This window comes from Parastagonospora nodorum (assembly GCF_000146915.1).
Source record: "Parastagonospora nodorum SN15 chromosome Unknown scaffold_12, whole genome shotgun sequence".
In the NCBI taxonomy this organism is placed as follows: Eukaryota; Fungi; Ascomycota; class Dothideomycetes; order Pleosporales; family Phaeosphaeriaceae; genus Parastagonospora; species Parastagonospora nodorum.
Window position 1 is genome coordinate 143,310 of NW_001884560.1, and position 19,242 is coordinate 162,551.

General features: G+C 52.7%; 9 protein-coding genes across 9 annotated transcripts; 6 read left to right on the forward strand and 3 right to left on the reverse strand.

The window, feature by feature from the left end:
• Positions 1 to 412: 412 nt before the first annotated feature.
• Positions 413 to 1,546, forward strand: SNOG_07937 (hypothetical protein; the record flags this gene model as incomplete). Its single annotated transcript, XM_001798211.1, has 1 exon — positions 413 to 1,546. The coding sequence occupies one exon, from the start codon at positions 413 to 415 to the stop codon at positions 1,544 to 1,546; it is 1,134 nt and encodes a 377-aa protein (XP_001798263.1).
• Positions 1,547 to 1,826: 280 nt separating this feature from the next.
• Positions 1,827 to 2,374, reverse strand: SNOG_07938 (hypothetical protein; the record flags this gene model as incomplete). Its single annotated transcript, XM_001798212.1, has 2 exons — positions 1,827 to 1,909; positions 2,077 to 2,374. 2 exons carry the CDS (start codon positions 2,372 to 2,374, stop codon positions 1,827 to 1,829), a joined length of 381 nt encoding a protein of 126 aa, XP_001798264.1.
• Positions 2,375 to 3,393: 1,019 nt separating this feature from the next.
• SNOG_07939 (hypothetical protein) lies at positions 3,394 to 5,667 on the reverse strand (the record flags this gene model as incomplete). The annotated part of the gene is made up of 1 exon (XM_001798213.1): positions 3,394 to 5,667. One exon carries the CDS (start codon positions 5,665 to 5,667, stop codon positions 3,394 to 3,396), a length of 2,274 nt encoding a protein of 757 aa, XP_001798265.1.
• A 521-nt stretch (positions 5,668 to 6,188) lies between these two features.
• Positions 6,189 to 8,674, reverse strand: SNOG_07940 (hypothetical protein; the record flags this gene model as incomplete). Its single annotated transcript, XM_001798214.1, has 2 exons — positions 6,189 to 6,369; positions 6,421 to 8,674. 2 exons carry the CDS (start codon positions 8,672 to 8,674, stop codon positions 6,245 to 6,247), a joined length of 2,379 nt encoding a protein of 792 aa, XP_001798266.1. The 3' UTR covers positions 6,189 to 6,244.
• A 772-nt stretch (positions 8,675 to 9,446) lies between these two features.
• SNOG_07941 (hypothetical protein) lies at positions 9,447 to 11,546 on the forward strand (the record flags this gene model as incomplete). Its single annotated transcript, XM_001798215.1, has 1 exon — positions 9,447 to 11,546. The coding sequence occupies one exon, from the start codon at positions 9,447 to 9,449 to the stop codon at positions 11,544 to 11,546; it is 2,100 nt and encodes a 699-aa protein (XP_001798267.1).
• Positions 11,547 to 11,884: 338 nt separating this feature from the next.
• On the forward strand, positions 11,885 to 12,671 carry SNOG_07942 (hypothetical protein; the record flags this gene model as incomplete). The annotated part of the gene is made up of 2 exons (XM_001798216.1): positions 11,885 to 12,027; positions 12,137 to 12,671. The coding sequence occupies 2 exons, from the start codon at positions 11,885 to 11,887 to the stop codon at positions 12,669 to 12,671; spliced, it is 678 nt and encodes a 225-aa protein (XP_001798268.1).
• A 10-nt stretch (positions 12,672 to 12,681) lies between these two features.
• On the forward strand, positions 12,682 to 13,067 carry SNOG_07943 (hypothetical protein; the record flags this gene model as incomplete). The annotated part of the gene is made up of 2 exons (XM_001798217.1): positions 12,682 to 12,992; positions 13,031 to 13,067. 2 exons carry the CDS (start codon positions 12,682 to 12,684, stop codon positions 13,065 to 13,067), a joined length of 348 nt encoding a protein of 115 aa, XP_001798269.1.
• A 1,735-nt stretch (positions 13,068 to 14,802) lies between these two features.
• Positions 14,803 to 16,158, forward strand: SNOG_07944 (hypothetical protein; the record flags this gene model as incomplete). Its single annotated transcript, XM_001798218.1, has 5 exons — positions 14,803 to 15,070; positions 15,120 to 15,211; positions 15,271 to 15,363; positions 15,413 to 15,843; positions 15,897 to 16,158. 5 exons carry the CDS (start codon positions 14,803 to 14,805, stop codon positions 16,156 to 16,158), a joined length of 1,146 nt encoding a protein of 381 aa, XP_001798270.1.
• A 1,129-nt stretch (positions 16,159 to 17,287) lies between these two features.
• Positions 17,288 to 17,713, forward strand: SNOG_07945 (hypothetical protein; the record flags this gene model as incomplete). The annotated part of the gene is made up of 3 exons (XM_001798219.1): positions 17,288 to 17,354; positions 17,406 to 17,500; positions 17,654 to 17,713. The coding sequence occupies 3 exons, from the start codon at positions 17,288 to 17,290 to the stop codon at positions 17,711 to 17,713; spliced, it is 222 nt and encodes a 73-aa protein (XP_001798271.1).
• Positions 17,714 to 19,242: the final 1,529 nt, after the last annotated feature.

Consider the following 19,242-nt stretch of genomic DNA (forward strand, 5'->3'; position numbering starts at 1 on the left):
AAGCCGGCAGCGGATGACGTTAGTATCGGTGGCGCGCAAAGAAAAAGCTCCGCGCATGTACCTGAAATAGCGTAACGCGATGCATTGTGTCCAGTGGTAGCGAAGAAGAAGGGGTATGTCACGTGTGTTCGCAAGCTGTTGGACTTGCATGGCATTTGAGACTTCCCCATGTCTGTGTCGGAGAAACTTCGGCACCGAAGCTTGAGCTTCAATTCCACTCCACCATGACAGATTCACCCTTCACCACCACAACAATCAGTACATCTGAGCATACTCCACAACTACCCAAAGGCTACAACTGGCGTCTTATTCACCGATTGACGAAGGAACCGCCGCACTTGCATGGACACGACCTGTATATCAAAGTAGCCTCCCCAACCCACGCCGCCTTCACAGTGCCTACGCCCTCACAATGCCGCCAAAACCCAAACAACGCGCCGTTGTCAAGGCCTCTAAACCCTCCAAATCCACCATTCCCTCGCCCTTCACCCCCGCATCCGCCGAGCTCTCCTCCCTCCTCTCCACCTTCAGCCGCGACACCGTCTACATAACGCACATCGACACGCACCCGGCATGGTTCAAAAAGCGCATCTTCAGCGTACCCGTCATCCTCAACCTAGCCATAACCTTGATCCTTGCCCTGCGCGCATACTACATCCTACCTTACTACGCGCGCATCATCCTCTCCGTCATGGGCAACCTCAATGAAACAACAATATACTGGACGCAAGAAACGTGGGGCAGTATGGCGTGGAAGGTGTTTAAGCGCATGTTAAGCTTCATGCTGGATTTCCTGCTGTTCAGAATTGTCGGACCCTGGCCGTGGTCCTTCTTCCTCGAACTCCCGGGTAATCCCGTGTGGTGGCGGTGGAAGGTCGGGTTTCGCGATCAGGAGGTGGTGATTAGGCAGAGTCGCGGTTGGGGAGGCCAGGATCTGTTGGGCTTGGAGGAGGGGAGTTCGGGGAAGGCGGGGGAGGATAGTCCGTTTTTCAAGACGAGGATACTGCCCGCGCTGGATGAGGCGAGGCTCAGGGAGAAGACGGGGTATTTGCTCATGGATGCGGACTTTGATTTGGATTTCTATGGCATGATTGCGGCGACGCAACTGGTAGATCGGAAGACGGTTACGATGGATAAGCTGCGAAAAGCCGTGTTTGTGTATGTGGGCGATTTGAAGGCGGAGGTGGAGAATGGGCAGTGGGCGATGTGGGATTGCTCGGAAGCAGAGGGCGAAGAGTCGGAGACGGAGGCGAGGAACAAACTCATGGCGTTCAAGGACAAGCTCACGGCCATGGGCAAGGAGAGTTTGTTCTTCAAGTGGGTCGAGCTGGTGCAGTTCGAGAGTAACGCGCCAGGAGGCTTCACTCAGGAGAAGCAGGCAGAGACTGCGGAGAAGACGAAGAAGATGTTTGAAGCGGAGGGCGTGGATTGGGAAGCATTCAGCACTTTTTATTGGAGGAGGGAACATGCCCGGAATGTAGATATGGTTTGTGGATATTGGCTTTGCATTGCATTGATACCCATGTACACTTCTCGAAGCGAGTAATAGATCTCGACATCCTTTACTTCATACTTCTCATGTTGCGTTCGACTTGAGGTCTTTGTGCTTTCCCAACACGCCTTGCCCTGGCGACACAGCACACCCACCGACCCGAATCGGCGTTTGTATGGTACCGGTCCTGCCAGGTTCCTCGTCGTAGTAGCGCTGTAGCTGTCCAACAGCCATGAAGTCGTAATATCGTAGCTCATCCTCTGCCCCTCCTCACACCTTCCCTCTGATCAACTTCCCCAATCCCAAGCCCGACGACCTCTTCTCCCTATCCTCCCTACTCCTTGGGCGTGGGCTTCCATGCCTCGACTCCGCCACCTCGGACGCCGGAGACGCCTCGCGATGCCTCCTCGACACGCGCTTCGACTCAGAGCTACCCGTAGAGGTAAGGGTATCACTGCGCTTCCTGAGTTTGCGAACAGGCGTAGGCGACGCCGTCCTCTCCGCATGAGCCCGACTAGCCGAGGACGTCGCTCTCTTCCTTCTTTCGATCTTATCGGAGTCGGGCGAGACAGCAGCACGCACACTCCTCTCCACAGGCCTGTCCATCTTCGGCGCCTCCATCACCACACTCTCCAACTCATCGATATTCACACTAATCTCCCGCTCCAACTGCACATTCTTCCTTCGCGGCGGCGACACTGTCCTGGCGCGCTGCTTGCTGTAGCTCTCGAGAAACTTCTCGACGTCCCGCTTGTTGGCGTCGGTGCAGATCAGGCGGAAGACTTCGACGGCGATGAGCGAGGTCGCGATGTAGGAGATTAGGAAGCCCAGGCGTGACCAGAAGGTGGGGTCGAGCAGGAACAGGAGGAAGGAGCCGTACATGATGGCTGATGTGTGATGAGGATATTTCGGTATAGAGAGAAGGGTAGATGTATGAATACAAGTAGAAATAATGGATGATAATATAGTCGTGCTGCCCTCAAGCAAGGAACTCTTTTTCTTCCCACCACAGCTTTCTCTTCCTCTTATCAGTCCGCAGCAGTATCTCTGCCGTGCGATGGCGCAAGTTGGAAAAATCGAGGCAGTGTAACAACCAACTTTTTACTAACGTCCAACACCGGGGGGCCTCGAGCCCCCAAATACCCGTCACGCTTCCCGCCGTGTTGCATGTCTCATCTCCCCCCATGTCGGCCATCAAACGCTGCGCGCCTGAACGCCCAAATTAACCTCACTGCGACGTGAAGGTCTGCGGAGTTTGAAACCAATCAGGGGGGGTTTCAGTTGGGTGTCTCACGTTCGAGGATGGAGGGGCGGGACCAATGAACAGCGGGTCTGCGCTTACATCTGGGCAGCGCCTAGCGAGAAGGCGTGCACTCAGCATGTTACATGGACATCGAGGTCCAATAGCATCATGGGGGCTGCTTCCCTCAGCTTCCGGAGTGGAAGGGCCAAGGTTCGTTGGCAAATTACACACAGGGCTCAGATCTGTCAAAGTTGCGCCGTCTATCGACCTTGCGGACGCCAGGTCTTTTGCTAGACGTGCGAGCTATCGAATCGCTAGATCTTCAACGCCATGGGGTGTGCAATTTACCAGGGTCGCGCGTCGCGTGTCGCGTGCGATTTGCGCGTGTGAGATGAGATGGAGGGGGTCTACCAAGAGTTCGAACGCACATGTGAAAAAAAGGCCCGCAAGTTGAGTCGAAGTCGTCAGCTCACAAGGTAACCCTGTCCCCACCAGAAAGAAGTAAAGGCAAGTCGATCTTGGATGTTTGAAATATGTGAAATATTGATTCGTATCAACCATGCAGATTTCTCTCGTTGAATATCCAAACACCTGCCCTGGGTCCATAGTAATGATACACCAAAACACCTCGCTGACCCAAAAACAAAACCATGGTAGGCTATCGAATAACTTCATCCCTCAACATACTCTGATCCCACACAACTTCCTCAGCGACATGGCTGCGCGCCTCCCACGCCGCCGCCGTACTCCTCGCGCCTTGTTGCAATGCCGCAGCAGCCTCATATCCACTCCACACCGGACTTGGCATCCACCAAAATAAGTTCCGAGACACGAGCGTCGGGATCACGAACGGAAAGCGCGGGGCGTTTTCATTCACCGAGAAGCGATACGGCGAGAAGTTTGCATACGGGTGCTGACAGTACATTTCGCATGCGATTTCCTCGCTGACCCACCATGTGAATAATATCAGGAGTAGGATGCTTAGTGTCGTGAGGCCGCCGAGTGTGCGCCAACTAGTACCCGCTCGTTTGCTCTTGAGTGCTGGGTTCCAAAAAAGTTGTTTTAATTTTTGGAGGAGGGAGGAGTGGTGGCCGGATGCAGCGCACGGGCAGGAGAGGATGGATTTCTCGCCGTCAGTGAGTTCTTCGCTGTGCTCGACGCGGTCTTCCACGCGCTTCATGCCCCGGCTGGCGTCTCTGATGCTGGTTCGGGCAGCGCGCAGACGGTCGTTCATGCGGTGGAGGTGCAGTAGTTCTTGCTGGCGTTGTCGTTCGGCGTCGTTGCGGGGTGTGATCGTGGGGAGTTGGAGGCCGAGGAGAGTGTCTTCGTCGAGTTCGCCCTCGGGCGGTGATGAAATCAGGTCCTCGAGTGAATTGATTGTTGAGTCGCCAAAGTCCGCTGATTCTCGCCTGCCGTGCGCCTTGGCTTCCTGGACGAGGGCTTGTAATGCGGATCTAGGAAGCTGAGGCCGGACTGCTTCGGGGACTGGAGCCTCGACAACTTCTTCTACTGCAGATGCCTTGGACTTCTGAGGACTTCTGTTCTTCTGTGGCGAGCTCTTCTTCGGTGACTGTGACGGCGATCGAGCGATGCTGATGTGCTTCCGTATGGTCCGAGGCCCTGGAGTGTCCACCCAAGCGCCCGTCACTACTGGTGTTTTGGCCTCGAGTGGCCGTCGCTCTGTTGGCATTGGTGTGACATCAACGTCCTCTACTTTCCTCCCTGGCACTGGTACTGAAGGCGCCATAGGCTCTTTCGACGTATCCTTTGCTTCCTCCTCTTGCTCCTGCTGATGCGCAGCTGATACAGGCTCAGTGGGCGTTTCTGGTTCCGGCTCCTGTTTGTATGTATGCTGCTCGATATGAGCCGAAGCCGGCCGTGATTCGGTCGCTATGGGCTGTGATGCGCTGCTCAACTGGCTTGCTGGCGCAGTTTGAGGGCGTGACGCTTCTGACCGTCCTGGGCTTGGAGTATTCGACGCCCTCGCTAGCCGTCGAAGCAGGTCCTGTGAGTCCTCTCTGCGGTGTCGCAACGGTCTTGACGGCCGTGATCTTGTCCCCGAAACCGCCTCTTGTTCCCACACGCTCACAGTCTCGGTGCTCGTCTTGTACACGGCTACAGGCGAAGTTTCCTTGCCAGTGCCAGTGACTGGCTGCGACTTTCCAATCGCCTGCCACGAATTCGTTCTCGTCCGTAGGCGCTTCCCAGGTGATGATGATCCCTGCGCTGGAGGTTCCGCAATATCTGCATCCTTCGAAGGTGGTGGTAATTGCGGGCGGCGCGTGCTTTCTGACGGGCTCTCTGGTACAGTTTCCACCTTCAAACTCTCCGCCTCTCTCTGTCGTATGTCGTCTAGCATAGTATTTCGTGGTATGTACGGCGTAGAAGCAATAATAGAAGCTTCGTTCAGCTCAAAAGTCAGGTCCCATTCGGCAGAGCGATCATGGCGCGGCGTGCTCTTATGCGACAGCGGACTGTCCTCGATGGACGGTCGTGCGCGGTCGTCGTCCATGTGGTCATCGTAGAGGCCATTCACCGTTTCGTCTGCGGGTGGGGGCGTCTGTGCTTGCTCATCGTATGTGATTGTTCTCATCCAGTTGCGGTTCGACCTGCTCTTCCTGCCCCATCCGGCCGGCGCGTGGATGGCAGGATCGGAGCGCGCCGAGCCGCTGCTGCTGGGAGGACTTTGGAACTTCACGTGCGCATTCGTTTCGGTGACGGCATGGTTGCGCGCATTGTTCCGCTCGAGGTTGTCCAAGGTCAGGCCGACGCGTGGTTGTGTCCGCGCTTTTCTGAAGGCGTGCACTCTGCTGCTGCTGTGCAGCGCCTCCTTCAATCGCCGTTCGTCGCGCGCATTTTGTATCATGCGTCGTTCAAAGTCGTCATCTGCGTCCTGGGAGCTCAGGTCCTGTATATCTTCTTGTTCCTCCATGGCAGCATCGCTTTGGGCCGTCGTGATGTGGGTGTGGCGCGTATTGGTGTCTACAAGTGGCAGTCGTGTTAGCGGTGCACGCGACTACGTTGCGTCATGCCCAGTTTCCGGAGAAAACATCCAAAATGAATCAGAGTGAAGCAAATTGGAAATGGGTGTGGAGTGCTCCGGAGTATGACTTGACGTACGGTCAGAGAGCGGGGCGAGTGGCTGGAGGGGTCGACGCGTCGTCATTGAAGAGCAATTGACTGCATCGGGGAGCGCATAGTAGGTCGTGCAATAGAACTATGGAGAAGATGAACGTGAAGCGCAATGTTTACCAAAGTCTCAAGTATCACCATCGCATTGTTTTTCACTCGGCGGACGCGTCGTGACTGTCCATGGCACGTGCGTGTCCCTAATGATCGCCGCAGGGATAGGCGTTCGGTCCCACCCGCTGCCAACGATGTGGTTCGCGGGTTCTCGCCACAGACCTCCATGTTGATAAGATGCGATGTACACCATATCAGCTTCCACGGAGATTTCGAGCCTGTCAATTGTACTTCAAAACGCTGGGTATCTACGCTTACACCATCCATCACGGCTCCTGGTCATCGATCGCCTTCAGTCTCCTCTCCACCATCTCTGGATCAGCATTGCCCTGTTCGTCCCTCCAAGCACGCAGCACTTCCTCACGCATCACTCGTCGCGGCGCACGTTTTCCTGAAAGTGTGTAAGCTACGGTGAACAAAGCTGACGGAGGGAACATCTTACCTGTGAAGAGCTCAAACTGCGCAAATGCTTGTTCAGGCAAGAAATCAAGACCGTCGAGATATGTCCAAAAAGACCCCTTCTCGCGCACTTGCAACATCAATGGAGTATTGAGTGTCTTGTATGCAATTTCCATAACCACTCCTCCCGTCGGACTGCACATCCATGCCGGTGGCAGCGTGAACTGCGCTGCAGGACCGCCATCTATCGGATCTGCTGGTATACACGAGAGGATGATGGTTGGTTGGCGAAAATTCTCTGGCCACGCATCATCTCGCGTTTGCAGAACATGGAAGTCCAAGTTCTGCCCTTGTAGTTTCATAGAGGTGGCAGTACCAGCCGCTGTCGCTGATGCAATACGGTTGAAGTGGGCCACGAGCTTCTCTGCTTTGTTCACGGTCCTGTTGAAGATGACGATGTTCTTCACCCCGAGTTGTAGCAATGCATACACAGCCGCTCTAGCCATGCCGCCTGCTCCGATAACAAGACTGGAACTTGTGAGTCGTACTGCGTTTGCCGGAGAAAGTCCGCGTCGCACACACGAACGAATACCGATCCATTCCGTGTTGTCGCCGTACAAGGCCTGCACTGGTCCAGATTGATTGCGCTCTTGAAATAGCTCCAGCTCGCTAGGAATACTGTTGTTGGCCTTCAAGTTGCGAACAGGTATCAAGGTATTGACAGCGCCAATTGCTCGAGCATGTTGGCTCAACGAGTCGGTCAGCGATATGACCTCTACTTTGTACGGCTGTATGACAATTGAGCCACCGAAATTTGACTCGCGAACCAACTCTTTGAGGCTGTTCAAGGACGAGCTTTGCGCGCGATGGAAGCGGTGTGGCATCCCGCACGTCTCGTAGGCAGTATTATGCATGGCTGGTGATACACTGTACCCGAGAGATGCACCGATGATGTAGATTTGCATCGGGTCGAACGTGAAAGAGGCGTAGAGAGCTTGAGTCACTTCTCGAGCAGTGACCCAAGGCATCTCTGGGTTGCGCTGCAGCCTTGCAGAGAACGCAGAGCTCCTCTTAGTTGAGCTGGGAATCACGGGCGCAAGATGTTGGCTAAAGCATAGAGATCGACGACCAGCTTTCCCAGTGTTGTAGCACGTCAATGGAATCGGTTGGCCTCGCATGGCTTTGATCTCGTATCTCAGCTTATGAAGGAAGTAGTCATCCTCGGAAGTCTCAGCGGGACGACTAAAGCGAGTCAGTGCGCAACCAAGTCGAGCAGCCATATCATATTGCGAGCTCCAAAAAGCATCAGCCCAGGGTTTGTCAGAATGCAAATGCCCGACGACTTTCGTGATCCCTCTCGCCGCAACAAGCTCGGTGAGCGCCTCCTCTCCGATTGACATGTCGAAAGTTATGAACTCAGGCGCGGTGCGTAAGCTTTGATGTACACATCTGAAGTAGTTCAAACGACCATCGCTCGAACTCGGTCTGGGAAGAATATGAAGTATGATAGGTACAACAGTGCTTCTCCGAACTTTAGAGACACAGTAGCTGATGTCGGACAATGTATCAGAGTCGGGGTCGATCATGACTTCGAAAGCATCGGCGCCTACTTCGAGATTCTGAATATTGGCATCCTCCGCTAGCAGATCTGAAAGGGGGACCTGTACCGCACATGTGTACGTCCTGAGCTCCGTCGCTACATCGGAGAGTGGATAGCCCGGCTCGAGTGGTGGTATTGTGGTACTCGCAGGGCCATGCGCGTCATTGCTAGTCGTGATCAGTGACAAGAATTTGAGAAACGTCCTTTGTGCTCGCTTTAGTGTGAGGAAAGCCGGTGCTCCAGATGAGGCTGCGAGTACAGCATTGCGATTGGCTGCTGTTTCCGCAATGTTGAAGAACTCGTAGTTTGAGCAACGCCGTAGGATGGGTGCTGTGAACTCTAGCATGTCCTTGAGCTTTTGCAGCTCGATCCCACCAAGATATTCGTGGATTTCATGAAGGTCTCGTACGATGTGCACGACTGGATGTGTCTTGGCAAATTCTTGCATGAGCATTTGCCCGTTTCGCTCAAGGGAGCCTCCATTGCATATGATGATCGCGCCCTTGTCATGCAACTGCAATGCAGTCTGGAGCAGCTCTTCTTGACGCAAGTTGTGGTTGGCTGCGCCGAACTGCTTGCGATATCTCGCGGTGGAGAAGCCAGTTGCTTCCTGGAAGAGGGCATCGATGTCGACTACTCGTCTTCGGCAAGCAATGGATGCAATCACAGCCAGTGTTGACTTCCCAGTTCCTCGCATTCCGAGCAAGACAATCGAAGCATCTTGCTTGAAGTTTCGGCGGACGTCGGCATTGTGTAGTGCTCCTGGGGCGGGCGTGTTCCGTTGAGTGGAGTGTGCGCTTGAGCTCTGAGAAGCTGTGTATTGTTAGCTGGAAAGCGCCGCTGAGAAAACGGAAGCGTCAATGGATGCCATACAAGTTGCCTCTGCGATAGCGTTTCTCAAGTGCGAGGCAAAAGCATCATGGCCCGGAGTGTGCGTTGAGACTATGCCGGCTATACTTTCGCCGCTCATGGTTGCGAAGGACCTCTTCGTGCCTACTACAGCTGAAGCCATTGCGATCATGTCAGGTCTCCAAGAGTTAGTCGCTCAGAGCGCAAAACAAGAATCAGCCTGGTGTGCATATTATCGCGATATGTAATATATCTAGGCTGAGTTCTGGTGGTGCCATGGCGCGACTCGGTGGGGAAGATCGCGGTAGATGCGTCGTGGGTGGAAGCCAGGGTTCGCGCCGCGCTTTCCCTTTGCCTCGAAGCGAGATCGGATGAGTGTTTTTCCCTACCAATCTGAGACCATCCTTTACCGATCCCCAACCACGCCCATCGACTTCTCGACAATTAGCTGTGCTCGCATCAACCGCGATGAAGGCATGCAAGTGGTGAACCTCTCCAAACCCGCATGTGTTGCGACCAGGACCTGACCGCTGCCCAGCAGTCCTGCAATCGGGAAACTGTTGAATATTTGCCTTTTTTTTCTCACGCCATCGAATGAGGTAGTCCATTAGCTCAATGCTATGTCGACAGGAGCACCAAAACGTCGCGCGACCCAAGCTGCAGATAACCCTGTCAAACGAACCAGGGTTTCCAGAGCATGTGACCAATGTCGCCTAGCAAGAGAAAAGTGCAATGGATTGCAGCCCACATGCTCGACGTGTTCGACATCTAGAAGAGCATGCACTTACACAGCAAATGTCAAGAAGAGAGGCATTCAGCCAGGCTACATCCGTGCTCTTGAGCTAGCCCTTGCCTATCTCTTCCAGCATGATCCGGAAAATGAAGCCCTAGTGCATGACCAGTTGGCCCAAAAGGGCTCATCCTCTTTATTACTGAGTCGCGATTCAAAAGAGTCGAACAAGCTTCACAGACGTTGGAGGAAAGCTCGTTTCTATACCGATGTCGACAAGCTTCTATCAGGCGGCGAGCCATCGAGGCACGATCAGTCAGAACCGGTATCGTCGGATAGTGACGATGAGTCAGCTGCAGAAGACTCATCTTTCGCTGCTGCGCTCGTGTCAACCAATACTCAAAGTCCCCTGCAAGCGCAGAACCAGTCTACTTCAATTCAGGATCCGGGTCAGCCACATTCCACCTCATGTCCCTCTCAAACAGGGCTGCAAGAACGTGTAGTTCTGCCGTCAGACAGCTGGAGACTTCTAGAAGTCTATTTTACCTACAGTCAAGCATGGTTGCCAATCTGTTCGAAACAGGACGCTTTGAGAACATTGTATTCGTATCCGACTGGAGGCATTGTTCTCTCTTCGAAATCCTCTGGATCAGCTCACCATGCAGAGCTATTCAGTATCCTAGCTGTGGCCAGCATGCATGATACGGCAAAGCCAATTTCGGCGAAGCAACCAAATTCTGTGCGTACTTTGCCGGAGGAGATGTATGCGATAGCTAGATCTTTGATACCGGAAGAGGTGGCCCTTCTTGGTATCGGTCATGTCAAAGCTCTGGTTAACATTGCTCTCGTCAGCCTCAGCCGATCGTCCCCTCAAACTGCATGGTTACTCGTGGGGCTTGCGTCTCGCACTCTCCAGGTCATGGACCAGCCTCTGGTTGACAGCAACTCGACCTATAAGCATGTGCTCCATGGGTGCTTCCTTTTAGATAGTCTAATCGCTTTACATCTTGGCCAACGCCCATACCTCCACGTGGACGAAGCCCGAAGGTTCGGAAGCATAGACGAAGATGGCCTTGATGAATGGCAACCTTGGCTCGGCGCCCTCGATACAGGTCAGCAACCCAGAGCACCGACTATGGCTCTCAGTAGCTTTAACGCCATACTGGATCTCATCAGCTTGCTAAGTGACAATCGCAAGCCCACAGCAGAAGCGCTAACGCGTTTGGGCCTCTGGGAATCTTCCTTGCCCGTCAAGTTAGATTTCATTCATACTTTGGGTATATCCGAGACCCTAAATCCGGCAGCAATTCTTCTGAGAATGGCTTATTATTGTACACGCCTCGTTTTGACTTCGTCTGAGCAATGGCTTCGGCGGTCACTAGAGCTATTTGAACGCGCTCAAACCGATATCGGCTGGTGGAACTTACCGCCTGTTCTCCCGATCCTATTCAGCGTGGTTCAAAAGCGTAGTACCGAAATGTCCCTAGGGCGTAGTGTGCATGATCGCCTTGTCCAGGTACAGGTTGCTTTAGATGCAGTCTGGCCGAAAATGAAGCTAGGCACATCTACGGTCCAGGCCAGCACCGCTACGAGACCCTTGTCAAATGAACAAAGCCTCCCGCAGCTATTCTCCGGAAGCCATGCGGGGACCGAGTCCTTCCCGCTCCGCCCTGTCTCAGCCGATATGCAGCCAGCAAACCCACCGACTGGGTATATCGACCCAATCCTGGAACTTGCATCATCCAATCAGACAGGCTTCCAATATCAGCAAATGCCGAGCGACCTTGAAGGCTTCTTTGACGAGCTAGCATCTCTAGACACCGCAAACGATGTGGACAATCAGCCGCAATTCATGCAGAATCTGGGATTTGCGCCAGGCGCCAACATGGCAGACTTGTTCAGCGAGTATACCACGGCGTTTATGTCGAACAATGACAACGATAGTGTGAATTTGGATCATTATGGTTTTTACGAGGGCCAGTTGGGATGATAATTAGCACTGTCATCATATATTTTTGACATCATTGCTTTCGAAACATAACCGGACGCCTACCGCAAACCTTTGCCAACGTCTTGTGTTGAAGTCAATGCGTCCAGGATGTGTCGATTGGCCCAAGCTCCAAATTGAGAGGATAAAAAGGTTGCTTCGCAAAGCGGATACGACTTGTTCCGTCACATGAGTATGACGTGCATTAGTCTTCTCTGCACGAAGCCCGAACCAGTCGGCTTATTGGGCTCAGCTGAGACGCAAAAGACTGACTAAGTGTCTTCCAGCCAATCGCCATCATATGGCATCAACGCCTGTCAACACTGCAACGTGCAAGTGCCATGGAAGTCCAGTCCACATACAACAGGTTGCCCAAGGATCATATTCGGCTCCTTCACGTTTACCCCGATGAGACGGGACAGCGTATACGTTGTCAGCTTCTCGCCACCAACATCAATACTGGGCCCGACTACCAGGCTTTATCGTATGCCTGGGCCAACATATAGGATTCCGCCCGTCGCACTTTGATATGACTTGAAAGCGAAAGCATACGCCGTTCGTTTGTATCGCAAGTTGAATGGGTATGCATCCAGATACGTCAATACGTGCGGGCCAGAATGCGTTGAGGTGCATGCAACCACGGTTGTCTGGACAGGACCCTCATGGGTAACTGATTGGAATAACGTTAACTGGTGGGTGGAAGATCGGATCAGGATACTGAACGAAATCTACAAGCCAATTTGCTCGACCTCTGGTAACTCAAAACCTCGCTGCAAGGTGCGTGATCGTGGCCAGCTTCTCGATGTAGCAGGACACATTGTCGACTGCATCGTCCTCGCGAATGGTGAATCTTGGGATGCAAAGTCCCCAGGCTTGACTAGGCAACTTCCTGCTATCAAGGAACAATTGCGGGCTCAACACCCAAACCATGCTCAGAAAGGCAACGACTTCAACAAGTTCTGGCACGCACTTCCCGCTGACAACCCCATACTACAGCAGAATCTGGTAGTTTATTTTCACACGAACCTGTGGGCGACCGCGACGTATGTGAGCCACCAAAGCGACGGGCTAAGGTCACCGATATTGTCGTATTCATTCTCTGGTACATTGGGAAACATCCAGAATTGAACGACTCTAAATGCCGACTCCTGGACAAATTTCCTACTGTCTCTCGTATCAATTCTTCAATCGTGCGGGTACATCTGGACGACGAGTATGTGTGACTACGAAAGGCAACTTGACTCCGGCGCGGGAGAATGCAAAGGTTGGACATTTTGTGGTTGTCCTTCTCGGTAGATCTACACCATTCATGCTGAGAAAGACTCGTCAAGAGCCGGGCAGTGTGAACAAGCAATACAGACTGTTTGGCGACTGCTACGTTCATGGCTGCATGGACGGAGAGCTGGTGGAAGGCGCCCAAATAGACGAGTGGGAGATGTTGGCCTTGAAGTAAGATGATGTTCGACACATACCTATGAAATGTAAAGCACAAAAGAGCACGAAAGTCGCGTTCAAGATGAGTGATCCGATGCGCGCTGTTACTCAAGCAGGTATCCATTGTATTGCGCAGCAGGTTGCCAGCAATGCTCTGGCCGGTCTCCGCGCATCCCACTAGTCTCCCAAGCATCTTAGCAAACACGGCGAATTTTTACCGAAGCGTGAGCGACGTCAGGGATTGTACCCCAGCTGTTAGCCCCAACGCTCGAAACGAAGAAGTCAGAACGCTGTGGGTCCCCGTAGCGTGCTTGGAGCAACGGCTCCCGATGCTCGTGGAAAATGTACATGGGCGGCACGGTGCGAGACAGTTCAGGGAGCGATGAACATGACGCCGGCGATTTTACACCGGTGCGCATATCACTGCACTGCCTCATCTTCATGTTCACCTTGTATGCTCGATGCTTAGACAAAATGGTTCACGGATCGTGGAACATCGCCAGCTTATATCCTCGCTTGCGGATATGTCAGCCGGTGACCGAGAGTGGGTTGCCGACTGCGACACAACATACTGCATTGACTGTTTGCTTACTCTGGCAGCGCCTGAAGCTTTGTATCAAGTCATGCACGGTCAACAGTCGCATTGACCGCAGCATGGAAAAATAGAAGTTGGAGGATCGTGATGAGATGAGAAAGAAATCGTGAAGCTGTGGTATGACGCATGTAGCTAGGTTGTGCCCTGCATAATTCCAGGTACCAGACCCAGCAATTGCAGACAAGTTCTCCAGGAAAAATTCGGTCACGATTGCGGCGTAGAAGTCGGACACGACCCCGAAGCACACTTTCAGTCTTGATTGCCATGTACAGCTTAGCGGTTACCTAAAGCAAGCTAGATATCACCTTTCAGGACTAGGTCAGAAACATCAGAGTAAGATGACCTTGATTTCCAACGCAGCAACGCAATCAACCGGTGGAGGTAAGCCTCATACGCGCCGATCCGCTGCAAGAATGCACGATTCACAAATCGAATCATCAAGACCACCAAGTCTTTCTCGCGCCCAAGGCCTTCCAGGCCAGTCTCAAAGCGTCAATAGTCTGCGTATGCCAAGACGAGGGCCTGTTACCCCACAGCATTCGGATCGACCGGCGCCCTGGAGCATCTGAATGGACCTCAGTTTCTGCAGTCAAGCGAGCCGTTCAAGTCTATTGAAAGTGTTTCGTAATGACCTCTTGGCCAAAGGAACTCTAATGATGCGGCGGAAAGAGAAGCAGAAGAGTAAGAGACATGAACGCAGATGAAGACTGGGGCCAAATTGTATGACATCGTAAGACGGCCGATTACAAGGGTGAATCTTCCCCAAGATTGAGCACACAGCCTCAATTGCCCGTTCAATTCCTCCAAGCACGCGGTTGCCAAGTTCGCTAGCTTCTGAGCACGCCACGGTGACCGTATTGTATGCGCTCTGTCTAGTCATTGTTTGGCTCGTTAATACCCTTGGCGATTATCGTCCAGGGCCCAGTGGAGAGTGTACGATGGCATCACCTGAAGCTCGGTTACCGTGCTCAAGCTATGATACTCATCGGGCAAGGGTGTAACACTTGTCTGTCATCCAATGCTGCGGGCAGGTGGCGTTTGTTGACACGCGCTTGGGAAATCATGGCAATGCCTGCTGTCGCCTAGTCGGTGGTATATTCGGTCAGAACGAGCCTTGCGCGGTATATATTCTGACGTGCCCTCGTGGAGACAAATCTCCCATCAGCATCTCCAGGATATCTCCACACTCAAACTACACGAAATCTCAATCCACCTTCGCTCACCATCACCATGTTTGTCAAGCAGCTCTCCCTCCTCGCTCTTGCGAGCCAGGCGTTCGCACAGAACACTCCCTCCCTCGTACAGGCCCTGAACTCCTCGACCGACTTGACCACATTGAGCACTGTGCTCGGATTGGTTCCTGAGCTCGTCACGGCTCTCGGTAGCGCACAGAACATCACCATTCTGGCACCTTCAAATGCTGCGTTTGCCAAGGTCGACAACGCAACTTTGTCCGCTCTCCAGTCCAACACCGGACTTCTTTCTGCTCTCCTTCAGTGTAAGCTTAATTAAGCAATCACTTCATTAGCTCGTGCTAACTCCCAAAGACCACGTATTGAACGCCACTGTACCATCCTCCGCCATCACCAACACCAGCGCTTTCGTGCCTACTCTCTTGACTAACTCTGCCTTCACCAATGTAAGCAGCACCAATATGCACCTGAATGCCCAATTGAGCTATCTCTAACTTTGTTTCAGGTTACTGGGGGTCAGGTCGTCAGTGCGAAGACCGCCAATGGCGGAGTTTCCATCTTCAGCGGACTCGCCATGAACTCTTCCGTCACCACCGCTGTAAGTGTATTGCAAATCCAAACACGTTTCCGCGACTAATCGGCCCTAGGACGTTGCTTTCACCGGCGGTGTTATCCACATCATCGACACTGTTCTCACAATCCCCGAGACTGCTTCCAACACTGCCATCGCTGCTGGTCTCTCCTCCCTCGCTGGAGCTCTTACCGCCGCCAACCTTGTTGAGACTGTCGACACCACCAAGGATGTCACCATTTTCGCTCCTAGCAACGCTGCTTTCCAGGCCATCGGCTCTGGTCTTGGTAACCTCACCACCGAGCAGGTCACCAGTGTCCTTACCTACCACGTCGTTGCCGGCGCTGTCGGCTACAGCAGCGGTCTGACCAACGGCACTTCCCTCAAGACTGTCAATGGCGCGAACTTGACCATCACCGTTGTCGACGGAAAGGTCTTTGTCAACGGTGCTCGTGTCATCACCCCTGACGTTCTCGTCGCCAACGGTGTCGTCCACGTTATCGACAAGTAAGCAAGCTGAAAAATCCTCTCATAGATCTCTCAACTAACAAATCCTCCAGCGTCCTAAACCCCGCCAACGCTTCCATCGCTGACCCCTCCGCTTCTGCCGGCTCCCCTGCCTTCAGCGGTGCGTCATCCGTCTCCGACGCCCCCTTCACGTCCGGTGTCCCCACTGCGAGCAAGACCCTCGGTGGCGGTGCCACACCCACTGGATCTGCTGCTTCCAGCTCCGCCCCTGCCGCTTCAACTGGCTCTGCTACCCAGAACGGCGCTGTCGGCGTCGGTGCTCTTCTTGGTGCCGCTGCTGTTTACTTCTTGTAAGCGCGTCAAGAAGTGTGAGATTCGCATATCGGAGAAAAGCAAAGAATGCATGAGCCTACGAAAGGCATGGAAAGGTACTGTGAGTTTGAAATTGAATCTGAAAGGATGATTATGGTCATGAGGAATACGGAGCGCAGTAATATACCAATGTGATATTTCGAATTCGATTAATATGTTCTGCAAACCACTCTTCTACATTGCCAAAACAATCGTGATGTTGATGAGATCCTTCCAAGAACTTCGGTACATCAATGTGGCGGAGAGTATCAGGTACGTCATCCAAAATCTTAACGTTCATGAGTGCTGACAAGCAATTAGACACATCGCTGTAATTGAAACCCTCCCGCGAAGTCCAATAATGACATCATCCATCTGCCCTAGGCGAAACACATTTCCTCTTGCGCTATATCTCAAACGAACAACTCATTTACGCATCCATCACAGTGCTCTTCGCGATATCAAAGTCGCGTCCGCTTCGAGCCGCCGATCATTGCCATTCAAGTACATAACCGGGAGCGTCGGTACGATCGATCCGCTAGCATCCATCCTCAGCGCATACAGGACGCTAGTTATTCACGACATTTTAGTGCCGCAATCAATGTTACTGGATGAGGCAGGTTTGAGAAAGAGTTGCTATTTTGGAAGGTGCTGACCACGAATCTTATCATTTGTTTCGAACATCGCGGTGATCATGGTTTGTTCGGTAGTCGTGTACGAGATGAGCATGTTGGATGTGCTATTGACATGTACGCAACGCTGTTTTGTCGATATTGCCCTGCGGGATTCTTCTTCGATCTCGAAGCTCAAATCTGCTTTATTGCGCACGGTAAACCGGCGATGGGGTGCGATAGCCTTCTGGGTTCAATACACGTAGCGCCCTGCCGGCAAACTCTCCGGTGCGCCTTCAACTTTCAACACTTTTACCGTGAGGCTTGACGCCTAACTCAGGGGTCGCGAAGGAAAGCCAGTGTTTCACCAGGACGGGTACCTGCATTCGCGAGGTCTATGCCATATCGCGGACATTGCGTTGACTATGGCGCTGTGCCATGTCGGGCAACAGTGTGCTGTATGGACGCTGAGATCGGTCCGGACTCAGCGCACATCGGAATCCCCATCGAGCAGCTAATCTATGGCAAATTCCCTTCCTATGTCGACGAGTCAGCTCGTCGATCGTGAAAGCGATTGCATCTACATAGGTATGCATGTGAGAGCCCATCTCCATCATTGCATTTGCTGATGAGTGCTAGGACTCGAATGGAGGATCGGGGACGTGAACCGATCGCCTAATCGCACATTCCAAGCTTCCGAAGATCGCCTTTCGGAAGTTATCTGGTTGCCGCCTGTAAGTGCATCATTTATTGGCTAAGACATGTCGCAATAACGGGCGGGAACTCCCTGGCCGCACGTTGATAAATTTGATGTCTTTCGACAAGTTTGATTTGCGCGCGGTGCGCTCTAATTCCTCGCCTGACTGCCTCTAAACATATCATTGGAGATGGAGATAGTCCTCAGCTACGGCGGTAACGTGCAGTTCGACGGGAAACAGTGGAGGTGAAGATCAAGTCCAAGCTTTCGATTCGCGAACGGGTCGGAAGATGTGGGTCCGTATGCCGAACTTACCACCACACTTTCCAGCCTTCCAAATCACAAACTTTGGCCGGATCTTCAGCCGTTGTCAGAGGCTTTCGTGGGTGAGTCGAGACTGGGGTTTCTCAAATGACGCTCCTCAAGTTGCCGATTATCAAAAATTGCCATTCAGAGGATCAACACATGAGAACCAGCACGAATGTCGAATGCTTGTCAAACACTGCTGCATCTCTTGGAAGTATGCGCAAAGTATGAGCACCCATTCAACCATATTATGGCAAAGGTGGCGCACTCAATTTCAGTTTCATTGCCCGTGCTGCGAGGCTGGGCCATCACAAGCGATTTGGCGTACCGGTAGCGCATTGCCCATGAATCGACAAGGAGCATCTTGGGTACTAAAATATGATTCGCAGATCTTCCCCACACTGGCTTTCACCCGACATTACGCTGCGACTATCCATGGCTTACGTGGGATATATGACCCAGCATCTCGGACAGTTTATTGTTGTGTGGTAGTGCAACTCACTTATACTGAAACTGTGCACACATCTTATGTCTTTGCGCGCACATTCCACCCCAACTGCTGAAACCTCACGGGTAGCACGTTATCTCAGCTGCTGATTTGGTCGCTTATTTCCTTTCCTTCCGTCTTTCCATCTCAGCATCAACGCGCGGTGTCAAATATGTTCGAGCTTTTTGACACCTAAGAAGGACAACAAAATTCGTGCCTGTACTGCACTGTATGTTATCCTGCCAATTTCTTCGCTCAACGCGATATTTTGTCACCCCAGAGTGGGCTAACAGTTGGGTAGTGCTGGCTCTCCTACATCGTATGTCGCGGCGGTGACCGAAAAAACGGCAATGTGCCCATGTCTCAACAACCACAATTGTACCCAGCGACATCCGAGCCCGCGACTATTTCGATATCTGCTTTCGGTAGCTCATCATCTCCTGTCTGGCATGAAACGCCACATATTACGAAGACATCATCGTGGGGGCTCGAACGGCACAGGAGACAGCGACCGGAGACTGCAAAGAGTCGGCTTCCAGCGAACATGTTCAGGCACCTACCGAGAGAAATATACGATTGTATCATTGCGCAGCTGGAGATAATACATCTCGATCAGGAAAGGCCATGTTCAGCATGTAATCTCAGAGACCTTCACAGCCTATCTCTGGTCAGTCGCGCTTGGGATAAAGCCACTGTCACGCCAATGTGAGTCTTGTTATACATCAAAAGTGGAGAACACCGGTTCGACTCTTGAGATTGTCTATCTTATAAGAACAAGAAAAATTGACTGACAGTATATAGGTACCGCAACGGTTCTTTTAATTCGCGAATGAGGATTATAGGGGCACGGGCCGACTTAGACTTCTACGCCGAACGCTTCCCGACCGATCTGTGCTAGCGCGAAGAAGTGCTCGAACTGCGAATGCCAGGGTTCCAGGCCCTCGCACTCGTTAATGCCGCAATAGAACAAGAGGGGATCGTCTCTG